The following is a 21,537-nucleotide window of genomic DNA, read 5'->3' as shown; positions in this document are numbered from 1 at the left end:
CCGATGATGGATACCTCGCAATCACATAAGTTGCTCAAGGTTAGGCAGCAGCAGGTGTACAGGGACAGTTTTACCAGGATGCTGGGCTTTTTTTCTTTTCTTGAGATGCAGCCCCTCACGTCATCACCTGTTATCCCATCAACACTTGTCGTAATCCATGCTCAGTCATATGTAAGTTCATAATTATTTGAGCGCTAATTCTCTTGAGTACATGCACGCCAGCGATGACTCAGTGTATTATTCTGACAATGCAGACTGCCCAGATGGTAGTCACAGGAAAGCTGCACAATGGTCTCTAGAGCGGAAGCCGTGAATCAGAGGGAAGAGAGCCGGTCTGAGAAACAGTGTGTAGGATAAAAAACATTAAATGTGACACTGGCTCCCCATGGATTTAGTGCATTATTAAAAGATTAGGAATTATGGGATAATTTCCTAGAGAGGTGTTAGTATGAGGCCAAGTGCCAACTTTGATCTTTTGTTTCTGTGACCACTTTAAATGTGGATGAGAGTTCCTGAATGTGAACTCTCATCCACATATGCCGTATTCATCACCAACACCTTAAGGAAAACTATAAGATCAAGGAGTTGTTTTTGACATTGTGTTTGTGGTGAGGTGGATATGAGTGAAGGACACTGCAGAAATAAACACGGTGACGGCCAAAGTGACTCAAGGGAAAAAGGCACAGGAAAAATGGGGCGATAAAGAAAAGCCTGGAGAACTGGGGCTATTTTGGGCTCGGCGGGCTTCCTGCAGGTGATGGAAATGAAAGAAAGATTTCTGGAACAATTGCTCAGCAGCAAGTGAACTGAGGGAGGAGAAAGATGGAGGAGGAGGAGGAGGAGGAGTGGGGGGCTGTAGAGCAACAAGTGAACATAAGAATCGATGTAAACATCACAGAAGGTCACCTTAAGTTTAAGTCCAAAGTTGTGTTTGGACGCCTTGTTTAAAGATTGTTTATGCTGGCATCACAGCTCTTTTAAGTAGGGAATAAAAAAGTGTGTGTTTGTTTGTGTGTGTGTGAGTTCATTTGGCAGTATAGTCAGTGTGTTACAGACACACCCCCTCATCCCACCATCACACTATAAAGGACCAGCGTTAGAAAGGGATGACAGAGTCAGACATCCAACAACCAGCAAGTTGTGTTGGTTTACTCAACAAGCCACAGCAGGTTTTAAGCTCTCCTTTTGCGGTAAGCATCTTTTGAGATTAATTTTTATACGATTCTAAAAGCTCTCTAAACACATAATTATTATTATTATCATTTGACTTTTATGGTTAAATCATTTTGTGCTTCTTCAACAATTGGGTCAGAAGAGCATTTTTTCTTTAGCACCACACTTAATTATTCATTCTATTAAATTGTAGGGCAGTGCGTTATGGAGATAGCTGTTCTGTTGCTGCTGACTGTCCCTTTGACTGCTGCCTCCCCACTGAGACGAACTCAAAGGTGAGTGAAAAAACACAGGGAACCACACAGCTCACAACGGCACACATAATGAAGTATCACTCTCTACCAGTAGAAACACAACATCAAAGCATGCTTGGGATGGCGGGAAATTAAAAAAAGTGTTTAAAGCAGAGCTTCTTATTAGTCTATCTCTAAGTTATATTATTGTAAATTATAGGTTACTTAATAAATTCCATATCCTGTTGGAAACACAGGTCAGACGCAGACGTCGTCCTACCAGGAGCAGCGGTCCGAGATGTAGGAGGGGAAATGTCAGAGGACACACACGAGCACCATGCTCCATTACTGAAGATCATCCCATTCACCTCAGAGAACAAACATCTGGACCTGGAGGCTCTGAGACACAGGTACAAAGGATGTGACAACGTGCTGAGAGTGGCTGTCAATAGAAAAAGAGCATTATTTAATTTGAAAAACTAAATCAAAGTATTTGTTAAAATTACATTAAATTAAAAAAAAATTATGGTCATGTCACTATCAGTCCTTTATTAGAGGGTAAATATTGTGATTGTTTTTCAGAAAGACAACACTTTTTTCCAACTTCATTCAAAACTGCATTTTTTTAATATGTGATGTTCTGCACCCTGAGTTTGATGTTCACCCTTCTCATTTTCATCACGACAGCATGGGCCTGAAGCCACGACTGCCGCGTGCACTTCAGCGTGGATGCCAGCTCGGGACATGCCAGCTTCACAACTTAGCCAGCACTTTATACCACTTCAGCAAAGGAAGCGGAAAGGAGGAATCAAAGAAGGCAAAAGATCCACAGGGCTACGGCAGATAGGACCAAAAGGAATGTCAGCAATTAAGGACTGAAGGGGTGGAGAGCTGCCCACATAGTTTTCCATCTACTGAAAACCAAATATCTCTATGTCTGCTCTGACTGACTGGTACTTATTAGAAATGTATGCTCGCAAATGATTTTTGTGTCTCGTGTGAAACGTGCGTTTTATACTTTAAATATGTAAATATTTAAATATGATATGCAATAAATATTTAAGAGAATTAAGTTTGTGGTGTTTATGTATAGTCTTAAAGGAAAAGTATAGTGCAATCCTACCATGATCACCTCTCATAAAGAGCCTTTGAAATGGTACAGACAGAGGACGACTATGAGACATCTATAAATTCGAGAAAGATGAAGCAATGACCTGAATTTCAGCTGAACAAGACTGTAATTTGCCTCTGAAACAAAACCCCTGCAGGCAGGATTTTCTGTTGTTCATTCTATTGTTCTTTTTACTTCTGAGGGAAGTGAGCACCACAGCAACACATACCCAACAGGTTCTACTACAAATGTGTTATATTTTTAGGCTCCAGTAACAATTAGAGGACACAAGCTTGGGCATGTTTAGCAGTCTTTCTGCTACAGTGGTGTCATTGAGGGTATTCAGTTCCAACAACAGATACCAGTGACCAGATAAGGGGATGAGGAAGTATTTCAATAAACTCTAGCCCACTTTGTGGTTCCGATTGGCCCTTCCTGTTTGCATGCGTTGGTGTAATTGTCTGCCTCTGTGAAACCACACCCTTACCTGTGTGCTGGCTGCACCTATTTTTCTTTGCGCACGCCGAGTGAGTGCAGTGGCAGGGAATGGGGTTTCAGCAGTAGGAGACAAGGTGGAAAATAGTCAGAAAGAAACCCTTTTAGTCCTTCCGCATATGTTTCTCATTGAGAACGACTGAAAGGGAAACATGAAAGACACAGGAGCAGAAGAAGGAGGAGGAGGCGACGGCAGAGACAATATTGGCCAAACTGAGAAGAGCCAGGTGGGTTAGATTTCACTCAAGTCCTTCAGCTGCTGTTGTGATGTGCCGCTACATTTTTTTGAAGTGGAAGTTAACGCTATACTCGGAATATCTGCCCATGAAGTTCCGAGGAACTGCAGTGAGCCGCCCATAGTCTTCTTGGAAAACACGTCGTGCAACAGCTGTCCAAACGTGCACGTTTGCGCGAACGACTGCAGGAGCTATCCGTCTGCTTTGTTTCCGCTGTGGTTTGTTGACCCTACACTTGTCTAACCGGTGGACGTTACAGCTTTAACAACTGGGAACGGCTTTTCCAATCATTTCTGACGCAGCAGTCTACTTTTTTTTTTTTTTGGCTAAGCGATAAAAATGGAAAACACGCCACTTATAAGAAACTAACTTCTACTAAACCGAGCATCCTAACCATAAGCAGTTAAATGAGCGTTCCGGTGATGGTTAATAATGACTGCGTTCCGTTTAGTTGCATCAGTTGCAGGACTCTAGACGAGGCGTCAGCTACTGGCACCAATAAATGCAACGGGGCCATCATGGTTTTTTTTTTTTCTCAGTTAAACGGCCTGTGGGGAAAGTGTTCTCTCTTTACTGCTTGGCTGATAACATTACAGAAAGATTAGCACTGAATACATTGGTGAAAACAAAATGTAATGTAGCCCCACTGCAGAATACGCTTATGCACAGCCTGCCTGTTGCGCACACCTGAGCTCAAACTACGTCACATCATCAGAAATCACAGCACAGCTTGCCAACTTGTTACTGGGTAGTTTCTATTAGCCAAAGTCAACACTTGGACGGTTTTCTGCACCTGCTGCCACATGCATGAGATTTTAGGATTCAGAATTGAATCAGCTTCTGTAATAATTCAGTAATGTTGTATAACTGCTGAAAAATGCTTTCAGAGTTGGATCCCCAAAATCATCAAGAAAAGAGTGTGCAGCACTTTTGTAGAAGATTCCATCAGGTACTGTGACCTCTGTCTTTTAATAACAGCACATGTATTTTGAGTAACTTCTCATGGTGTTGTTTATATCCCTCCACCTCTCTCAGTAATGGTGCATTGTGTCAGTGCGGGGCTGCGAGAGATGACCATGCCTCTGTGGCTCTTGGAGACTATTTCAGCACAGCCATCGTGAACCAGTGGAAAAGTGTGCAGCACTCCTCTGAACGACCGACAGATGCCTTTGGAGAGGTGCAGTTTGCAGGGGCCAGCAAGAGGCACAGCCATGTGGGTGCTTTTATTTTTCTCTCATAATGTTTGAATGCTTTATTTCAAGAGCCTGAGAGTTCTTGAACATGTGTACATGTTTTTAAAAGAAATGCCTCCAAAGGTGAGTTAAATAAAGGTTAAGATAAACCCTGAGCTGTAGTAGTCAATTCGTTGAATTTTCCTGACCTTCAGTCTACCTCCGCTCCACCTGAGTAAACAGAGTCAAAAGTCAGTACAGATCACATGACAAGCTTCTTTTTCCCCCCCCATTTTATTACCATTTAAAGGCTGAAACGACTGAGTCGTTCAGCTTTAATACTAGTGTGATCACAGGCCATTACTTTTCAAATCTTTTTGCATTGTTGACATGGGCTTGCTTCTTTTAATCCATCAAATGTCTAAACTTAGTTCCTGCGCCTGTCATGGAGCACTGAGCCTTCTATGGTGTACACCATACTGACAGCTCATTGGCGTCTTCCTCTACCCAACCTGGTTGTTTCTGTTGTGGGCGGAGAGGGAAGGACACAGGTGAAGACCTGGGTACGGGAGGTCCTCAGACAGGGACTGGTGAAAGCGTCACAAAGCACAGGTAAAAACTTTATGCATCTGCCAGTGTGTCAGTACTCCTGGCAGGTGTGATGTGTCTGGCATATCTGAGCTCAGCATCTTATTTCTGTTCTGGTTGCTGAAGTGGGTTATTGTTGGTTAGCAGATGTCATGATAATTTCCAGATGACGATAAAAGAACTGACAAATGATCCTGTCAGACATTGAAACCTACTCATGGTGGTTTTTAGCGTGAAGAAAACAGCTATTACAAAATTTAGTCTCAACACACAACACGACTCCCTGGGGTCCGGTCCTAATTTGGTAGTACAATGGCCATTTCCTCTCTGGCTACTGTACCAAGTGCAGGTGGCATATGGCGATACTGATCCCCCCGTCGTCTGAGGTCACGCGCTGTTTTCTCAAAACAAGTCCAAGATGTACTAAAAAAAAAAAAAAAAAAAAATCAAAGTCCCAAACAAAACATGCACACAAAGATGCAAGTAACTACACAGCTCACACTCCCTAAACATCTTTGTTAGATAAGACATAGTACAGGGTGTGGCACCATATTTGGTGTTAAAACCCGTTGCATATAAAAACATGTTTTACGCATGTCTGTGGCCTTTGTAGTCTTTTTTTATGTGCTTTTAATTTTTTTTTACAGATAAATGTGTATGAATCTGATACTTGACTTGCTGTGGTCTTAGGTTTATTTCTCAGGGATCAATAATTTGGTCTGCTCCCTTTGTTTTTCTTCCCGTTTTGGTGCCCAGATTGTCAAGTCTCATTCGTTTTGTTCCTTTTAAATTAAAAACTGGTGTGAAATGTGAAACACATTTACAACTTTTGACATGACCTTTGTTTGTTCATGCTAATAAATTGTTGACAATCTTAGCTGTAAACCCCCCCCCCCCCCAAAAAAAAAAAAAACAAAACAAATTGAGATGCAGTGCAATATGTAAATAAAACAGAATCCAGTGATTTGCAAAGTCACATAAAGTTATATTTTATTCACTGAAGAAAATTGAAATAAAAATCAGATTTTCCACCTGTTTCCCCCAGGTGCATGGATCTTAACTACAGGTCTGCGTGAAGGTGTTGGCAGGTGTGTTGGACAGGCAGTGAGAGATCATGCAACTGCAGCTTCTTCATTCTCGCTCAACAAGGTGGTAGCGTTGGGCATTGCTCCGTGGGGCCTTGTGGAAAAACGAGAGCAGCTGGTCAACCCTCAGGTAGTAAAGACTCTCACACATTTGCACATTTCTCTAAGCATTAAATCATATCTTGTTGTCTTTGTGGAAAAGGACCACGATTTGACACACGGTCCGTGTTGATTTGTCAGGTTTTATTAGGTGAACACACTGTTGGCAGTTCTTGCTGCAATTTAAAATAACTAAGGCTGAAATGTGGAAAGAAACGCTGGAGTAACTGTTTTTTCTTCTTTTGCAGGGAAGCTTTCCAGCAAAGTACTATGTCCAAAACATTTCCCGGGACTCCTGCTCCCTGGATAACAACTACCAGGCCTTCCTCCTCGTGGACGATGGGAGTGTGGGCCGCAGAGGAGGAGAAACAGATTTCAGAGCCAGACTGGAGGAATTCATTTCCCAGCAGCGCACAGGCATATGGGGTCAGAGATGGTACCATAAACTATGAAGTACAACATTTATAGCCTCTGAATTAAAGCAGAAACTGTACTTGAGTACACATTATCTTCCACTCATGTATTCAGTTTAAGTTAACTTATTTAAATCTAATTGTGCTAAATGAGACTTAACTCCTGTACCATTATTCCCAAAATACATCCTTTCAGAGTTAACTTCGATCTTTACAGGCTTTACATGTTCCTTCGTGTTTTGGTTGAATGATTTTTTTTTTTTTTTTTTTTTGGCATCTACGGGAGGAAAGCCTTGCATGTGACTGCATGTATCTTACAGTTAACTCTACAACATTTCCATTCAAGTAAAACAAAAACATCCACAGGGTGCTCTTTGTATGAGTGTCAGCTGTTGTGCTTCATGAAAATTATGCACTTTGCACATCTTAGTATGATCACTCTGATTAAGTTAGTAAAAACATTTGATCAAGATTGGAAGATGCTAAAAATTGTTGTATCTTTTTAAAGGAAGTGGCAGCATTGACATCCCTGTCGTTTGTATGCTGATATCAGGGGAAACAGACATGCTAAAGGTACAGTCCTTTACAGCTTTTTATGTGAATTATTACAACAAAAATGGCAAATTCTAATTTAAATTGTGCCAATCTTTATTTCATGGTTTTTGTCATGTCTGTCAGAGAATGGATCTCTCTTTAAAAAGCTGCATCCCCTGGCTGGTTCTGGCTGGCTCAGGAGGCTTGGCTGATTTCCTGAGTGATATCTTGGAGAACCGGTCTTCAGCTCCAGCTGTGCCGTCCTCTGGTGAAGGCAACAGTGAGGCTCCTAAAACCCCCAGTGTGGATCTCAAAGACAGAGTGGCAGAACGGTTTAAGAAGCATTTTCCTTCAGAGGCACAGACCGACAAACTAGTTGAACAGGTGAGTGCTGAGAACAGAAACATTGTGTTGGCCTTTACTCTGCAGAAGAGTATGAGGAAAGACTTTTTATAGCCTGCATATCTGTCAGCTGCTTACTAAACTGTATTCAGGTCTAATATTCATGCCCTCAGGGCGCTCGATCTTTTTGTCAGTTTTTCAGGATCGCAGTTGATTAAAGTCAAACCCTCTTGCTTAATTAGAGGCTGTGCCATGAATGACATCATGAGTTTGAAAAGAACCTTTGTCACCAGTTTCTTCATCACTGTCGAACATCTTTTTTTCTAAAATATCTTGCATTGTTCCTGTTCCCTTTCCCATCTTCTGTCTCCAGGCTTTGAGCATTTACCAGAACAAAGATTTGATTACAATCTACCAAGGAGAGCACGAGAGTCCAAATGACTTTGACACAGTCCTGCTTAAAACACTCGTGGGAGGTATGTATAAGTAGACATTAATTTTACAACATAGCAGCAACATGCACTTTTAGTCCTTATTTTGATTTTTGTGTTGTCTTTATGTTTTTCAGCAAGTAAGCAGCAATCATCAGTTGATGCCAGCCCTTATAGTGATGAGCTGAAACTAGCAGTAACGTGGAACAGGGTTGACATTGCCAAGAGTGAACTCTTCAATGGAGACATCCAGTGGAAGGTGAGGAGGGAAAAAGACATCACACTGAATGGAAATGCTCTGAAGTACATTGTGCAGTTTATTATACCACTTCTGACAGATACAGTTTATCTATGATTTACAGAATACTTGGCTTAAATTATTAACCTGTCCTAAAACATGATCTCCTTCCTCCAATTAAACAGTACGAAGATTTGGAGGACTCAATGACAGATGCGCTGATCAACAACAAGCCCCAGTTTGTTCGGCTTTTCACTGAGAATGGCTTGAATATCCTGGAGTACCTAACTTATGGCAGGCTGGAAACCCTCTATCGCTCTGTGCCAGATGGGACCTTGCTCTATCAGCTACTACAACAGTGCCTAGCAGAGCGGCTGGCAATAGTGGAGCGTCACTCACCATCAGAAAAACAGAATTCGTCCTCAAAAATGGTGAAAGATAACAATCAGGATGGACCAGTGAAGGAGGTCACCCTTTTTGAGGTAAGTTTGGGAATCAAAGAGATTCTGTCCTTTTTCATTAATTATGCTTAAATAGATACTGTTGTGCTTATTGTCCCACCCATGGGTTCCTCAGGTGTCAGGGGTCCTGGAGCTGTTAATGGGTGATGTCTGCCAGCCTTTATACTATAAAGCTTTGGGCTTACAGTTCACTTCATCCAAAAGGACGTCTCTGAGGGTACTTTGAACCTTTCAGAATAAACACACAGTGTACTTGTGCTGACTGCATTTCTATTTTTATGGTTAACATGACAATAAATGTTCTTACTTTTTTTTATTCATCCCAGCGTGCAAATAAGGTTCTGCGTGGAGATTCGTTCTATCGGCAGCTGCGCTGCCCCTATCCCTGGGCTTCACTCTTCCTCTGGGCTGTACTGCAGAACCGCAGTGAGATGGCCCTTTATTTCTGGGAGATGGTAAAAGCTCTGAGACAAACTGGTGTTCAGCTGGTTTGAAATGGATGGATTGTTATTTAAATAGAGCAGAGTTTTCAGGGGAAGTTGCACTATATTGGGCATGTGTGAGAATGAGCTGCAACTAGACCAGGGGTGAAACTTTAACGTTCCTGTCAGTGTAACAACACTGTGTTAAGAAAAGAAATCACTCCGCACGACTCTGTGGACTTAAATTCTAAGGAATAAATGTGTAAAAAGTTCTGGTAGCTCATTGCCCAGACTGTCCAGTTTTTAGTTTTTTCTTTCATCCATAATGGTAAAAATCCCCAGAAATTTCTATAGTGATCAAGTTTGAAACCTTTTGTCATCCACAATGGAAAATGGTTGGGGAAAAAAACTTTTATTACCTAATCCCACTGCCAATTCGATCAATTCTGCACTCTGCTTTCAGTCTCCAATATCATTGAAATGCAGCCACACGCTGCTCATTTTACATTTTCACTCCTCTCTTTACTTTTCCTGACAAGCTTGCATTTAAATCTGACTCGCCCATCTCTCCGTCTACTGGGCTGTTTTCGGGATGTCTGCCTTTACATGTGAAATAAAGCCCCACCCCCGTCTGCACATCCACATCCTGACGGGCCATTAATACCATTAATGGGCATTGGAAATGATCTCAGCCTGCGGGTTGTACATTTGACAACCTCGAACTAGACGCTGCTTACCATGTATCAAAGTTGTTCGAGTCAATTAATTGCAATATATTGTTAATTATTATTTTATGATCCTAATTGTTTTTAAATATTATACAGTCATAGTGTTAAGTCTTAATATAAAATTAAATAATTGCTAAAAACATAAAGTAAAGTGATGTTGTAAATTGGTGATCTCCTTTCCAGGCAGGTGAGGCAGTCCTGAGTGCTCTCAGTGGCTGTAATATACTCAGAGACTTGTCCAAACTGGAGGAGGAGACTGAAACCAAACTCTCCATGAAAGAACTGGCCCAGAAGTTTGAGAACCTGGCTCATGGTGAGACAATAACTGCAGTTTTCCACTACACTGTTAGGATGGTTTGATATCTAGTTTTGCAATCATTTTATTTAATTTCCTTAGAATTTTCCTTTCAACAGCTGATGTAACACAATAGTAACAAATCTCATCGAACTCTTCATCACGTGTCTTGTCCACTTTATCTCAGATATTTTTAGCTCTTGTTATCGGAGTGATGAAAACCGTTCCTTCACCCTGCTAATTAGGAAGTCTCCCATCTGGGGTGACACCACCTGCCTTCAGATGGGCGTGAGTGCCGATGCCCGGCTTTTCTTCAGTAATGATGGCGTACAGGTGTGTCATATTTGTCATTCATGTGAATGGCATTCCTTTCATGTAGCACATGGGCAATGAATCTGAATAACATCGTCATTTTCCAAAATATAGGTAACAAATGCAAAGAATGGAATGATATTTTGTAATGATTGTGAATGTAAATGTTTGAAATAAAATGAACTGAATGCTATTAAACAAATGAACATGAAATCAAAGGAAGCCATCATATTTATATAGAGAAAATATTGATCAGTTGAGGGAATAAAATGGGTCATTCCATCCCAAATAAGCCAGCTTTTGTAACATTTCTTGCTCGAAAATCTGCAATTTGCGTAATAATTTTGTGGTCCAATAGTTTGAACAAATCTAATCTTTGAAATTCTACCTTAATGTAACAAAATTTTTTTAAAGATATAATAAAAAAAAACAACCAAAAAAAAAAAACCCCCATTGTCCTTCGACCCACTTTCAAATGATGTGTTTTGTACATTGAAATCTGCAACAATGTTTTAAGATTGATATCTCAAAGACTTTCACTCGGCCGATTAAAATGAATCAGTGTTTTTAATTTGCATTAAAAAAACGTGAGTAACAAAATTGCAGCTTCTAGATGGTACTGGAATTATAATTGGGAAATAATTCAGTTAAATTTTCAGACCTTGGTCACTCTGTCACAAATCGAGGTTTTAAAAAAAATTATCAGTCAAATTTTTCTATTAAAATATGTTATCGTTCCAAGTTTGGACGTACATAATGATTACTGCGAAATTTTAGCTTATATATTTTTATATACTGTCAAGCAATATATTAAAAAAAGGCTAGCAGATCATTCTCACCTGAAATATATTTTCGTGTGAAATATTCTCTTCCAGGAGTGTAGGTCTCAAAATGGTAGGTAGGTAGAACAGGTCATGAAAATGAAAAATTTGCACATATTGTACAAAAGAAAATTGTTTCTTAGTTATAAATTGAATACCATGTGTTGTTGTTGTATTTAGATTAGACTATCTACTGATATTTTTACTTGTACAACTTGTGATATTTCCGGCATAAAAGTTAAATAGAACCAGCATTATTTTATTTTTTTTTAAATTGTGTGCACAAATATGGAATTTTAAAAGATTGCTTTAATTTTTCGCCAATACGCAGACACTTCTTCATGTATTTGTCCTAAATGAGAAATCCTGTTTTTATCCTGGCTTTTATCTTTAATTGTTTTTCTGATAGTCATGTTCAAACATTGACTTTTTCAATGTGGGGGAAAAAAAGGCATGAAAGTGTGCAGAACGGTCTTTAAAAAAAACAAAAAACAAAAAACGGATATCTAAAATGTTATTTGATATAAGAAGCTGGGAGATGATGGAGCAGATAATATAATGACCCAGGTCTTGAAAAAACAAAAACAAAAACATACGCATATTTAACAAAATTATTTTCTGAATTGGAGTAGCATCTGTATTCTGTTTGGACAGATCAAAGATGGTCTACTGATATTTTTGGTTTTGTTGTACGTCATATTATTCCCTGTAGAATGAAATTCTTCCTGTTTTGTAAGTGTGAATTATTTCATGGTAAAAAGGTTTTCTACAGATTTATTTTACAACATTGTGTTATTCAGCTATCAACTACAAAAATATCAGTAGTTCTCTTGCAATTTGAAGTTTTTATTTAACATGTGCTCAAATATGGGATTTTGCAGGAATGCTGGACTTTCTTTTTCTTTATATTCTAACTAACCAATACTTAGGACATTTTTGGTGCTTCTGTCCCAAGTTACAGATCAATTTTGATGGTAAGAAAGGACAGTGAAAATTCAGTCTTTCATCTTTAATAGAGATATTCGTGTTCAAACGTTGCCTCAGATTTAGATGTGGAGAAAAAGACCTTAAAGTGGGTACATGGACAAATTTTCAAAAAACACATCTTAAAAAGCACTTGATATATTAAGCTGATGATGAAGCATAAGGCTGTTTTCATTATACAAACTAATGTATACATATACAGTCTCTATAAATAAATATGCTAATACACAATGCCTTGTTATACATCTTTATACACTGATCTGTAATTATTTAGCTACTCCTATCTAAAAGTATTGCTTTTTATAAAGAACTTATACACACGATCATCCAGATTTGTACAGTACAACAGTATAAATTACGTACAAATGAAAAATGGCATAATGCTTCCAAAATAACATATCCCCATGTTGAGCCAGTACTGCTGATGGATAAGTCCTTGTTTTTTCTCTCCTCTTCCAGTCTCTGCTGTCCCAGATCTGGTGGGGTGATATGAAGAGGAACACAGAGGTCTGGAAGCTCCTGCTCGCTTTCTTCTGCCCCATCCTCTGCTACACCAACCTCATTTCCTTCAGGTAAAGCAGTTCTACCACAGAGGTCATGTTTTTGGTTGTGTTTGCATGCATATCTTTCTGTCTGTAATCATGATAGCGGAAATGTTTCGAATCAATTCTGATAAAACTTTGTGGGAGTGTAGAGTGGGATCATGATGACCAGTAATATTTGGCTTACTTTCACCAAAGTCTTTAAGGTCAACTTATTGATTTATGTCTTTTATCTTTAAAACTACACTTAAAATTCAGCGTCCTTTGTTTATATTGGCGACATTTAGGAAATTATACTGGTATATGGGTATTCTAAATATCACATTATAGTTTGTCTCAAAAAGTATTGTGCCACATTTGACCCCTGACCTCAGTTTTACATTTCACACCTGAAGAAAGAAAATGAGCTGCGTAATAAGCTACAAATATACTAAATCTATATTATATAAGAAGCTCAAGTTATTTGTGTCCAGGTTTTCACTACACTACAGACTAGTGTGTGTGTGTGTGTGTGTGTGTGTGTGTGTGTAAAAAATTTTTCTATATATTCCACCTCAAAGGACACAAGACAATCAGCTGGAGGAGGAGGAAATGCCCAATGAGGATGCAGTGGCTCAGGACTCTGACAACCTTTATGGGACCACCGTCTTCTCTTTCTCTGACATCAAACAGCAGTAATATTTCTACTTGCACTCTTCAGTGTTCATCCATAGAACATCAGTTTGTTTTTATGTCTTAGGTCTACTAATGAATTAAAAATGTTTTCTTACACCAGTGAAGTTGACTCAGACGTTCACAAGAGTGATGCCATTAAAGGTGAGTCCTGTTTAAAGAGTCATCTGATTCTTGTCTCCACATGCTGTCATTTTAGTCACCTGTTAATCTGTATTTATAATCCTTGATACAGGTGTACCTTACCGACCACCACAGCGTCCATTCATAGTGTCACGCTGGCGTCAGTTCTGGTTTGCACCGGTCACCTCCTTTTTGGGCAACGTCCTGATGTACTTCCTGTTTCTCTTGCTTTTTGCCTACGTGTTGTTGGTGGATTTTGAGCCCCCACCACCCTCAGGCCCAGGTGCTGCGGAGTGTGTGTTGTACTTCTGGGTATTCACCATCGTTTGTGAGGAGATCCGACAGGTGAGTGAAGAGACACGTCTTACTTAGAACTTTATTATTTTTATTTATGAATGTAATAACTATCCCCAAATATAATGTATAATGAACTATCCCCAAAGTGCCATTGCGACACAGTGGTTACATGCTCCTGTGTCAAAAGCCTTAGATTCAAGATTGACATTAAAATAAGAAAAAAATTTTTTTTATTCGTCACCGATTTTATGTGATTAAGCAAACACTAAAAAAAAATCACAAATTAAAATCTTATCCTGTCAGATTTTACTTACTTTACTGAAATAATAGTAACAGTAAATGGAAAGTGCGCGTCTGTATTTGGATACATGTCACCTAGGTATAGTTGAGTTTTATTTGTTGTTTTTTATGGATCTGTAAAGTCATTTGTCTTCTTCATCAAGACCATTTTTTTGGGGACGATGACTTGGCGTCAAAGGTTCAGACTCTACATTCAGGATGTTTGGAATAAATGTGACCTCACCGCCATCAGCCTGTTCATTATAGGACTAATCTGCAGGTATGGACAAGAAATAAAAAATAATAGAAATGATCAATTCTAATTTTTTTTTCTACAGTAATATTTTTGAATGAGGCTTTGTCATTGCAGATTGTAACATTTGTAAAAACATTGTCCTTGGTTCATATTTGGATGTCTTAAGTGTTCTATAAAATAATTTTCATTTCCGGGTCTTTAGTTAATTTACAGCTTTGCCACCAGGTGGTGCTGCTTTCACACTGATTCAGCATTACTGTGCTTGTGTTTCAGGATGTTCCACTGGTCATATGAATTTGGACGGGATGTCCTGTGTTTGGACTACATGGTCTTCACCCTTCGCCTCATTCACATTTTTGCCATTCACAAGCAGCTGGGACCAAAAATCATCATTGTAGGAAAGATGGTGAGAAAGTTACCATCAGTTGGCAATATACTTTTTTTTATTATAGACTTTTTTAATAATATAATGTCAGAAACAAAATGACAATTTCCTCCTCTTGTTCAGATGAAGGATATCTTCTTCTTCCTCTTCTTCCTGGGTGTATGGCTCATGGCGTATGGAGTTGCCAATCAGGCTCTGATCTATTCCTACGATCCAAACCTGAATCGCATTTTTCGGAGAGTTTTCTACAGGCCATACTTGCACATCTTTGGACAGATCCCTGTGGAAGAGATGGATGGTACAAGTGTTTGTGCAACTGGCATAAAAATAAGAAAATTGAATGCTACTGTAAAGCTTTCTTAACTTTCTCCTTTATGTCTGTTTTGTTGCAGTGGGCAAGGACTGGGATGTCAACTGTACACACAATGTGACTTTGATTGAGAGCGGTGAAGAGCCGTGTAGAACTCATGAGAGTAACTGGCTGGTAGTGATTCTGCTAGTCGTATATCTCCTGGTCACCAACATCCTGCTCATCAACCTGCTTATTGCCATGTTTAGGTAAAGAACAAGTCTTTTATTATATCTGAAGGTGCGTTCACATACTGAATGGTTTGACTCAGTGGCTCTGATCTGCTTGTATCCACACAGCTACACTTTCTCTAAAGTGCAGGAACACAGTGACACCTACTGGAAGTTCCAGCGTTACAACCTGATTGTCGAGTATCACTCCCGTCCTTCTTTGGCTCCGCCTTTCATTATCCTTTCACACATCAACCTCTTTATTAAGAGGGTCATCCGCAAAGTGCCCTCTGTAAAGATTCACCACTTTGGTCAGTATTGGATCAGAAGTCGTGGATTTTATTAATATAATAAAAATAATTAATACTGCTAATGTATTAAAGTTATTGTCCATTACACATGCTGAATCAGGAAGCCTCAGTTCCATAGTTCTATTATCTTTGAGTTTTTTAATCAGTGACTGTATTTTTTTTTTTAAATTGTTTTTATTTTAGTTGCTTACTTAAAATGGAAGCATCTAAATAATTTTCTTGCTCACTGACCTCAGTTCAGCAGTGATGAAAGCATGAAAAGTGAGTTGAAAGGTAATCATTTCAACCCTTGGTCTGTACTATCAGTGTTAGACTTGGAAGCAAAGGCAGCGAACAGATTATCAACGTGGGAAACGATTCAGAAGGAAGACTTCCTGACTGCTCGAAACAAGATCCAGAAAAGCAGCGACTCAGAAAGGCTCAAACGGATGTCTGCCAAGTGAGCACCTTCATCCTCCACTGTAGCAGCATTATTTATTACTGTGTGACTCCATCATTCTGAAGTAAATGTATCTTTGTTTATATAGGGTAGATGGTGTGCTTAAACATCTGAGTGAAAGCAGAGACTTTGAACACAGGCTACGGTCTCTGGAGAATCAGGTAAAACCGAAGCTCCAACTTATCATTTTGTACCATTTGAGTCATTCGTGATACATATGTGGAGCTGCTGTGAAAGGGCACATTGGTTCAGTCAGTTCAGTATTCTACATAAAGGTTAAAGCATTGAATTGCAGACTTGTTTTGACTGGTATAATAACAGGATGGTAGAATATAGGGAAAACACCTACTATTTAGTACAAAGACAGTTTTTTTTAATTTGGATTTACTGTGGCTGATCTTAAGCAACTCTGTAGTAAGCAATTTTATGTTTTGGAGAAAAGCAAGAAGTACTGATTATGGGAAAAAGCTGTTGTGTCAGTCAGAATGTTTTTAAGCATAGCTTAAGATTAGGATACGTCAGAGCCAACAATTCATGAATTGACTACATCACTGTGGTCTTTTTTTAGTCACTAGATGGAGCTAGCCTAACTGTATTTAATTTGCTTCCAGTCTTTATATCTTCCTGACAACTGAAGAAAAAAGAATCTTACCATTGAACTTTTTTGTGATTTCCTACCTCTTTGGAGCTAAAAGATACCACACAAACACATGAGATATCAATGGGAAGCCCAGGACGTTCTCTATTCAGTACATGAAGACTTAATACCGTAGCTCGAATAAGCCAAAAGCTATAGACCAAAAACAAATGCCTATTAGAGAGGACATAAATGAATAGGGTGGTTCTCAGGAAGATGTGATAAGCTGGGCTGGACAAGTGTTTAACGGGTGGATATGAGTGGTATCCAAGTCAGACATTTTTTTTTTTTTTTTTTTTTTTAATGGTCTGTCTTTGATTAAGAAGTTTCCTGTTTTAAAAATATTTTGTCCTATGGAGGGCAATAAAGTAACGTCCACCTTAAAAAGTAATCTTACTCTCTATGTAGTAAAAGTGTTAAAGTACTGCTTTAAGTGTCTTACTGCATAATATTTAATTAACAGTAAATAATCTGTCTTTAGAATTTTTATAGACACAAAGTTAAGACATGGAGTGAACAGACAACCTGAACACATCTATAAAGAAAACAGTCCTCCTTTTTTTCAGGTGCTTTTCATTGAGGTTTAAGAATGAATCTTTTCTAATATATAGTTTCATGATCTTCTGCTTTTTCTTCTCAGATGGAGTATTGCTCCAGTGCACTCAGCTGGGTTGTGGATACTTTATCACAAGGAAGCACATTTAAACCTCCTCGACCTCCACCATTACGAGGTATTTACTAGCAGTTATGAAATCATGCTTGCATAACAGCCTGCATGTTGAAAAGCCACTCTTCATTTACATAGCTTGCTTGACTACTAAGTGGCTGTAGCTCAAGTGGTAGAGCAGGTAATCTGCTAACCACAAGACTGGTAGTCCGATCCAGGGCCGTGCAGAGATGTTTAAAGGGGTGGGTGCTCAAAGTTAAAAAGGGGCATATAGAAGCAGGCTGAAGAACAAGAACCCACATTCATCAAGAATCTAAAATGGAATCGCATCATACTATATCACTGTCATCAGGTGGGGACAATAGAGAGCAATCGTAGCCTATGTTTCACCTGATGGGTACAGTGTTGCTGTTGAGGGGTTGCTGCTGCTGCTCCCGCTGCTGATAGTGCTGGAGGGCAGGGCTGTGTTGATCTGAGACTGTAGACTGTAAAAAGTCCATAGCAGAGATGGTAGCAGATTAAACAAGTGTTATGAGATAATAATAAAATACCGAGATTGGTTACAGCGCTTAGAACCAAAAGGCAACAAAACTGAGGAATAAACTCGGCTCTGTTTGTGTTCGTGAATCACTCTTTGACTCTCTGCTTCCTTCCATTTCTTCATCTCATCTATCACTCTCCACTTGCTGTTCAGGCACAATTTGCTATTGCATCGATCTATTGTTTAATTATCCACACTTAACAATTTTTGCACCTAATCCATAATAAAGTAATGATAGAAAAATGTTATAGACCCAAAACATTAGACCCAGCTATTCTTCAGCAAGATACTAAATCCTGACTTGCTGTCCAATGTGTTAGCATTGTGTATTAATATGAGATAGAAAGCACCAAGGTATAGAAAAAAAGTGCCTGTGTGAATGAGGTGTGCTGTACTTTGAGTAGTAACGCACTGTCTAAAAGTCAATTCGTAATGTACTGCTTTCTAAAAAAAAGTTTGCTTTTTTCTTTTTGCTAAAATTTGTCCCTCTCACTCATCTTACTCTACCTGTTCCTCTCTACAGATGCATTTGCCTCCTCTTCCAGCTCAACTTAATTTAAGGATACCTTAAATCAAAGAGGACACCTTCACTTCACTCAAGTTCAGGAAAAAAAACCAAATTGGAGAACACACTCTCTTGAGAACTTCTATCCAGCCCACCACCTTGATTCTCACTGGACTTGGTTTACCAAAGCATATAAACACTGCACTGAAAAGAGAAAACATTTTATCCAGCCAATGCAAGACACTGTATGTCTGTGCGTGCGTGTGCGTGCGTGTGTGTGACTTGATACAATTAATGCTGTAAAACATGTTTTAAAAACATGCAATGTTTTACATTTTATTCTGATATGATGTGATAGCGTCTATAACCAGTTACAGTAGGAACACATTAATACTTTTTCAGTTACATTAAAAACGCCCAATATTTGTATGCAAATGTACATACAAATGTATTTGGATGTCTGCATTTTTATTCTTTTCAAATAACTTTCATACAGTATAATGATTCATTTTGATGATAAGTACAAAAGAATAACTGTAGTTCAACAATCTTCAAGGATTGATTTATTTGCTTTTACAGTATTCCAGCTAGAATAAATTAATGCATGACATAGGGTCGTAATAATTAATTGTGTAAAGCGAATAACAGGTTTTTTTTTTTTTTTTTTTTGCTTTAATGTTTTGTTTGGTCCGTAACTCTGTTGTCACCATTTAAATAGTTTAACTTAAAACCAGAGTCTTCCATTGCCCACATGTGTATAGATAAAAAGGTGGAGCTGTATCCAAGACTGAGCTCAGATTGCTTTAGTAACATTCATAAGCATGAATACAATACACTAATTACATTGCACTAACAGTTTTAATAAAACAAGCTTTTGTTTTTCACAAATCATTAAAAGTATATTTGGGTCAGTAAAACCCTGAGCCACTGACCTGAGGCTGTTGGGTTGGACTGAATTATTGCCAGCATTATTTATTAATGTCTACACAATCGGGATGCCTGTTTTTTGGAGCAGGAAACATTGCGTTGCAACAGGACATACTCCAGTTCTGAGAACGCTGATATACTTGCTTTTCTTCATTGCAGCCACCATGAAATCAGCCATTCACAGACACGCTTAAACATGCAGACACATACACAGAAACCTACAGTTCAGCTGGAAAGTATTCACAAGTTACAGCCTTGTTCCAAAATGGATTCAATTAATTTTTCATCTCGCAATTCTACGCATCCTAATTACATACTTTATAATTACAAAGTGAAAAAAGTTTGCTTGAAATTCTTGCAAATGTATTAAAAACGAAACACTGCCTTTTCCATGGCGGCTGCTGGCTGGTTCAGGAGGCTTGGCTGATTTCCCGAGTGATGTCTTGGACAACCTGTCTCCAGCTCCACCTGTGCAGTCTCCTGGGGAGGGCGACGGTGAAGAAGGTCCCAGCGTGGATCTTAAAGACAAAGTAGAGGAACATTTTAAGAAGCATTTTCCCTCTAAACCACAGACTGACGAACTAGTTCACCTGGTGTGTGCTGACTGAGATAATACATGCACATGGGGAAACAGGTGGCTGACGCTCTGAATCAATTCCTCATTCATAACAAAGTGCAAAGATGAGCAAATTTTGTAAATTGAGTAAACTTACAATATATAAGGATGGAGATGATAATCAAGTCAGAAATAGTAGACTATAGAACTGTAGACTTGATCTTTCTAACTGTGGTCATTAATTAGTTGTCAGAAAATCAGGTAGTTCCTCTGACACTTTTACCGTATGGTATTTTAGGAATCACTGTTTAAATAAAGCTTTAGACACATAATCATTTATGATGTTGTAATCATTCACACATGAGGAAAAACCCAGATCTTTGAGATTTTCTGATTATCTGAGTGAATCAAGGCTAAACTGATTTTTACAGAACTTTATTTAAAGTGACTTTTTTGTGCAGCTGCAGACAGTCTTTGTTTTGACTACAATGCATGTTAAAATTTGTTCACAGACTGACATTCAGTCATTACATGACATCGAAGTATGTTTTGAAAAGCACAGTGTCGAAAATTTTGTCTAAAACACAACATATTTTCCACTGAAAATCCTCTAAATCAGTTTCAGTGGGACGACCCAGAAGGCATCTCTGTAACATATCAGCAAATTATTGCATGACAGGACAGATACGAAACACGAGGATCATGGATTCAAACCAGATCAGGCCTGGGATCAGCTCAGCTCCAGGCAGTTTATTTTGTCCCAACATGTACTAACAATAAGGTAGTAAGACCCTGATAAAACGTTGTCTGATGTGGCTGTCAGGAAGATATCATCTGTCAGTGAAGGCTGATATTTAATCAGATCACAAATGCTTACAGTGGGAACATTAAAGCACAATTTTTCTGTAAATCTCTTTATTTCTGCCATTACTCTATAAAAATGGTCATAAACTACAGTGAACAGCTTTTTTTTTTTTTTTAAACTGCAAAGTCGCTTGCTGTCTTGGGCAACTATCTAAGATTCATCACTGAAGTGTGTCTGATCTGTTTCTCCAGATTTTTATCATCACTTTCTGTCTGTCATCTTGCAACTCTGTGTTCAACATTTCTGTTCCCATTTCACATCTTCTTCTTTCTCCAGACTTTAAGCATTTACCAGAATGGAAGTTTGATTACAGTCTACCATGGAGAGCATGTGAGTCCAAATGACTTTGACACAGTCCTGCTATTTAAAACACTCGTGGGAGGTACATATAAGTAGACTGTAATCTTACAACATGCACTTTTTATCCTAATTTTGATTTTGGTGTCGCGTTTGTGTTTTTCAGCAAGTAAGCAGTGAGCATCAGCTGAAGTTAGCAGTAACGTGGAACAGGGTTAACATTACCCAGAGTGAACTCTTCAATGGAGACATCCATTGGAGGGTGAGGAGGGAAAATGATGTTACACAGATGTTACGCTGAAAGAAATACTGTGAATTAAATGAATGACGTGCAGTCTATTGAACCACTTTTGATAGATAAAATTGTTTAACTCTGATTTACAGAATGTTTTGATTAAAGTATTAACCTATCCTAAAACCTGACCTTCTTCCTCCAATCAAACAGTATGAAAATTTGGAGGACTCAATGACTGATGCGCTGATGTCCTTTCTCATACGTTTTGCTTATCCAGAGAGAATGTGAAGAAAAACCAGTAGCCTTGTGCT

The 21,537-nt window shown here is 38.8% G+C and overlaps 2 protein-coding genes across 2 annotated transcripts; both read left to right on the top strand.

The window, feature by feature from the left end:
• Positions 1 to 1,070: 1,070 nt before the first annotated feature.
• On the top strand, positions 1,071 to 2,474 carry LOC309713284 (uncharacterized protein). Its single transcript, XM_082544808.1, has 4 exons — positions 1,071 to 1,190; positions 1,367 to 1,448; positions 1,664 to 1,816; positions 2,094 to 2,474. Exons 2-4 carry the CDS (start codon positions 1,378 to 1,380, stop codon positions 2,251 to 2,253), a joined length of 384 nt encoding a protein of 127 aa, XP_082400934.1. The 5' UTR covers positions 1,071 to 1,190; positions 1,367 to 1,377; the 3' UTR covers positions 2,254 to 2,474.
• A 400-nt stretch (positions 2,475 to 2,874) lies between these two features.
• LOC309713282 (transient receptor potential cation channel subfamily M member 4-like) lies at positions 2,875 to 19,234 on the top strand. The gene is made up of 28 exons (XM_082544805.1): positions 2,875 to 3,239; positions 4,136 to 4,197; positions 4,284 to 4,461; positions 4,852 to 5,032; positions 6,054 to 6,223; positions 6,441 to 6,618; positions 7,114 to 7,178; positions 7,284 to 7,523; positions 7,855 to 7,957; positions 8,050 to 8,171; positions 8,336 to 8,632; positions 8,727 to 8,828; positions 8,938 to 9,066; positions 9,945 to 10,074; positions 10,244 to 10,389; positions 12,633 to 12,745; positions 13,276 to 13,389; positions 13,491 to 13,531; positions 13,623 to 13,855; positions 14,251 to 14,366; positions 14,616 to 14,748; positions 14,851 to 15,025; positions 15,120 to 15,285; positions 15,376 to 15,557; positions 15,864 to 15,996; positions 16,085 to 16,157; positions 17,274 to 17,364; positions 18,365 to 19,234. Exons 1-28 carry the CDS (start codon positions 3,165 to 3,167, stop codon positions 18,394 to 18,396), a joined length of 3,780 nt encoding a protein of 1,259 aa, XP_082400931.1. The 5' UTR covers positions 2,875 to 3,164; the 3' UTR covers positions 18,397 to 19,234.
• Positions 19,235 to 21,537: the final 2,303 nt, after the last annotated feature.

The sequence above is a fragment of the Aulonocara stuartgranti genome (assembly GCF_965226115.1).
Source record: "Aulonocara stuartgranti genome assembly, chromosome: 8".
NCBI lineage: Eukaryota > Metazoa > Chordata > Actinopteri > Cichliformes > Cichlidae > Aulonocara > Aulonocara stuartgranti.
The sequence above is the reverse complement of the archived record's forward strand: the minus strand, read 5'-3'. Positions and strand labels throughout refer to the sequence as shown.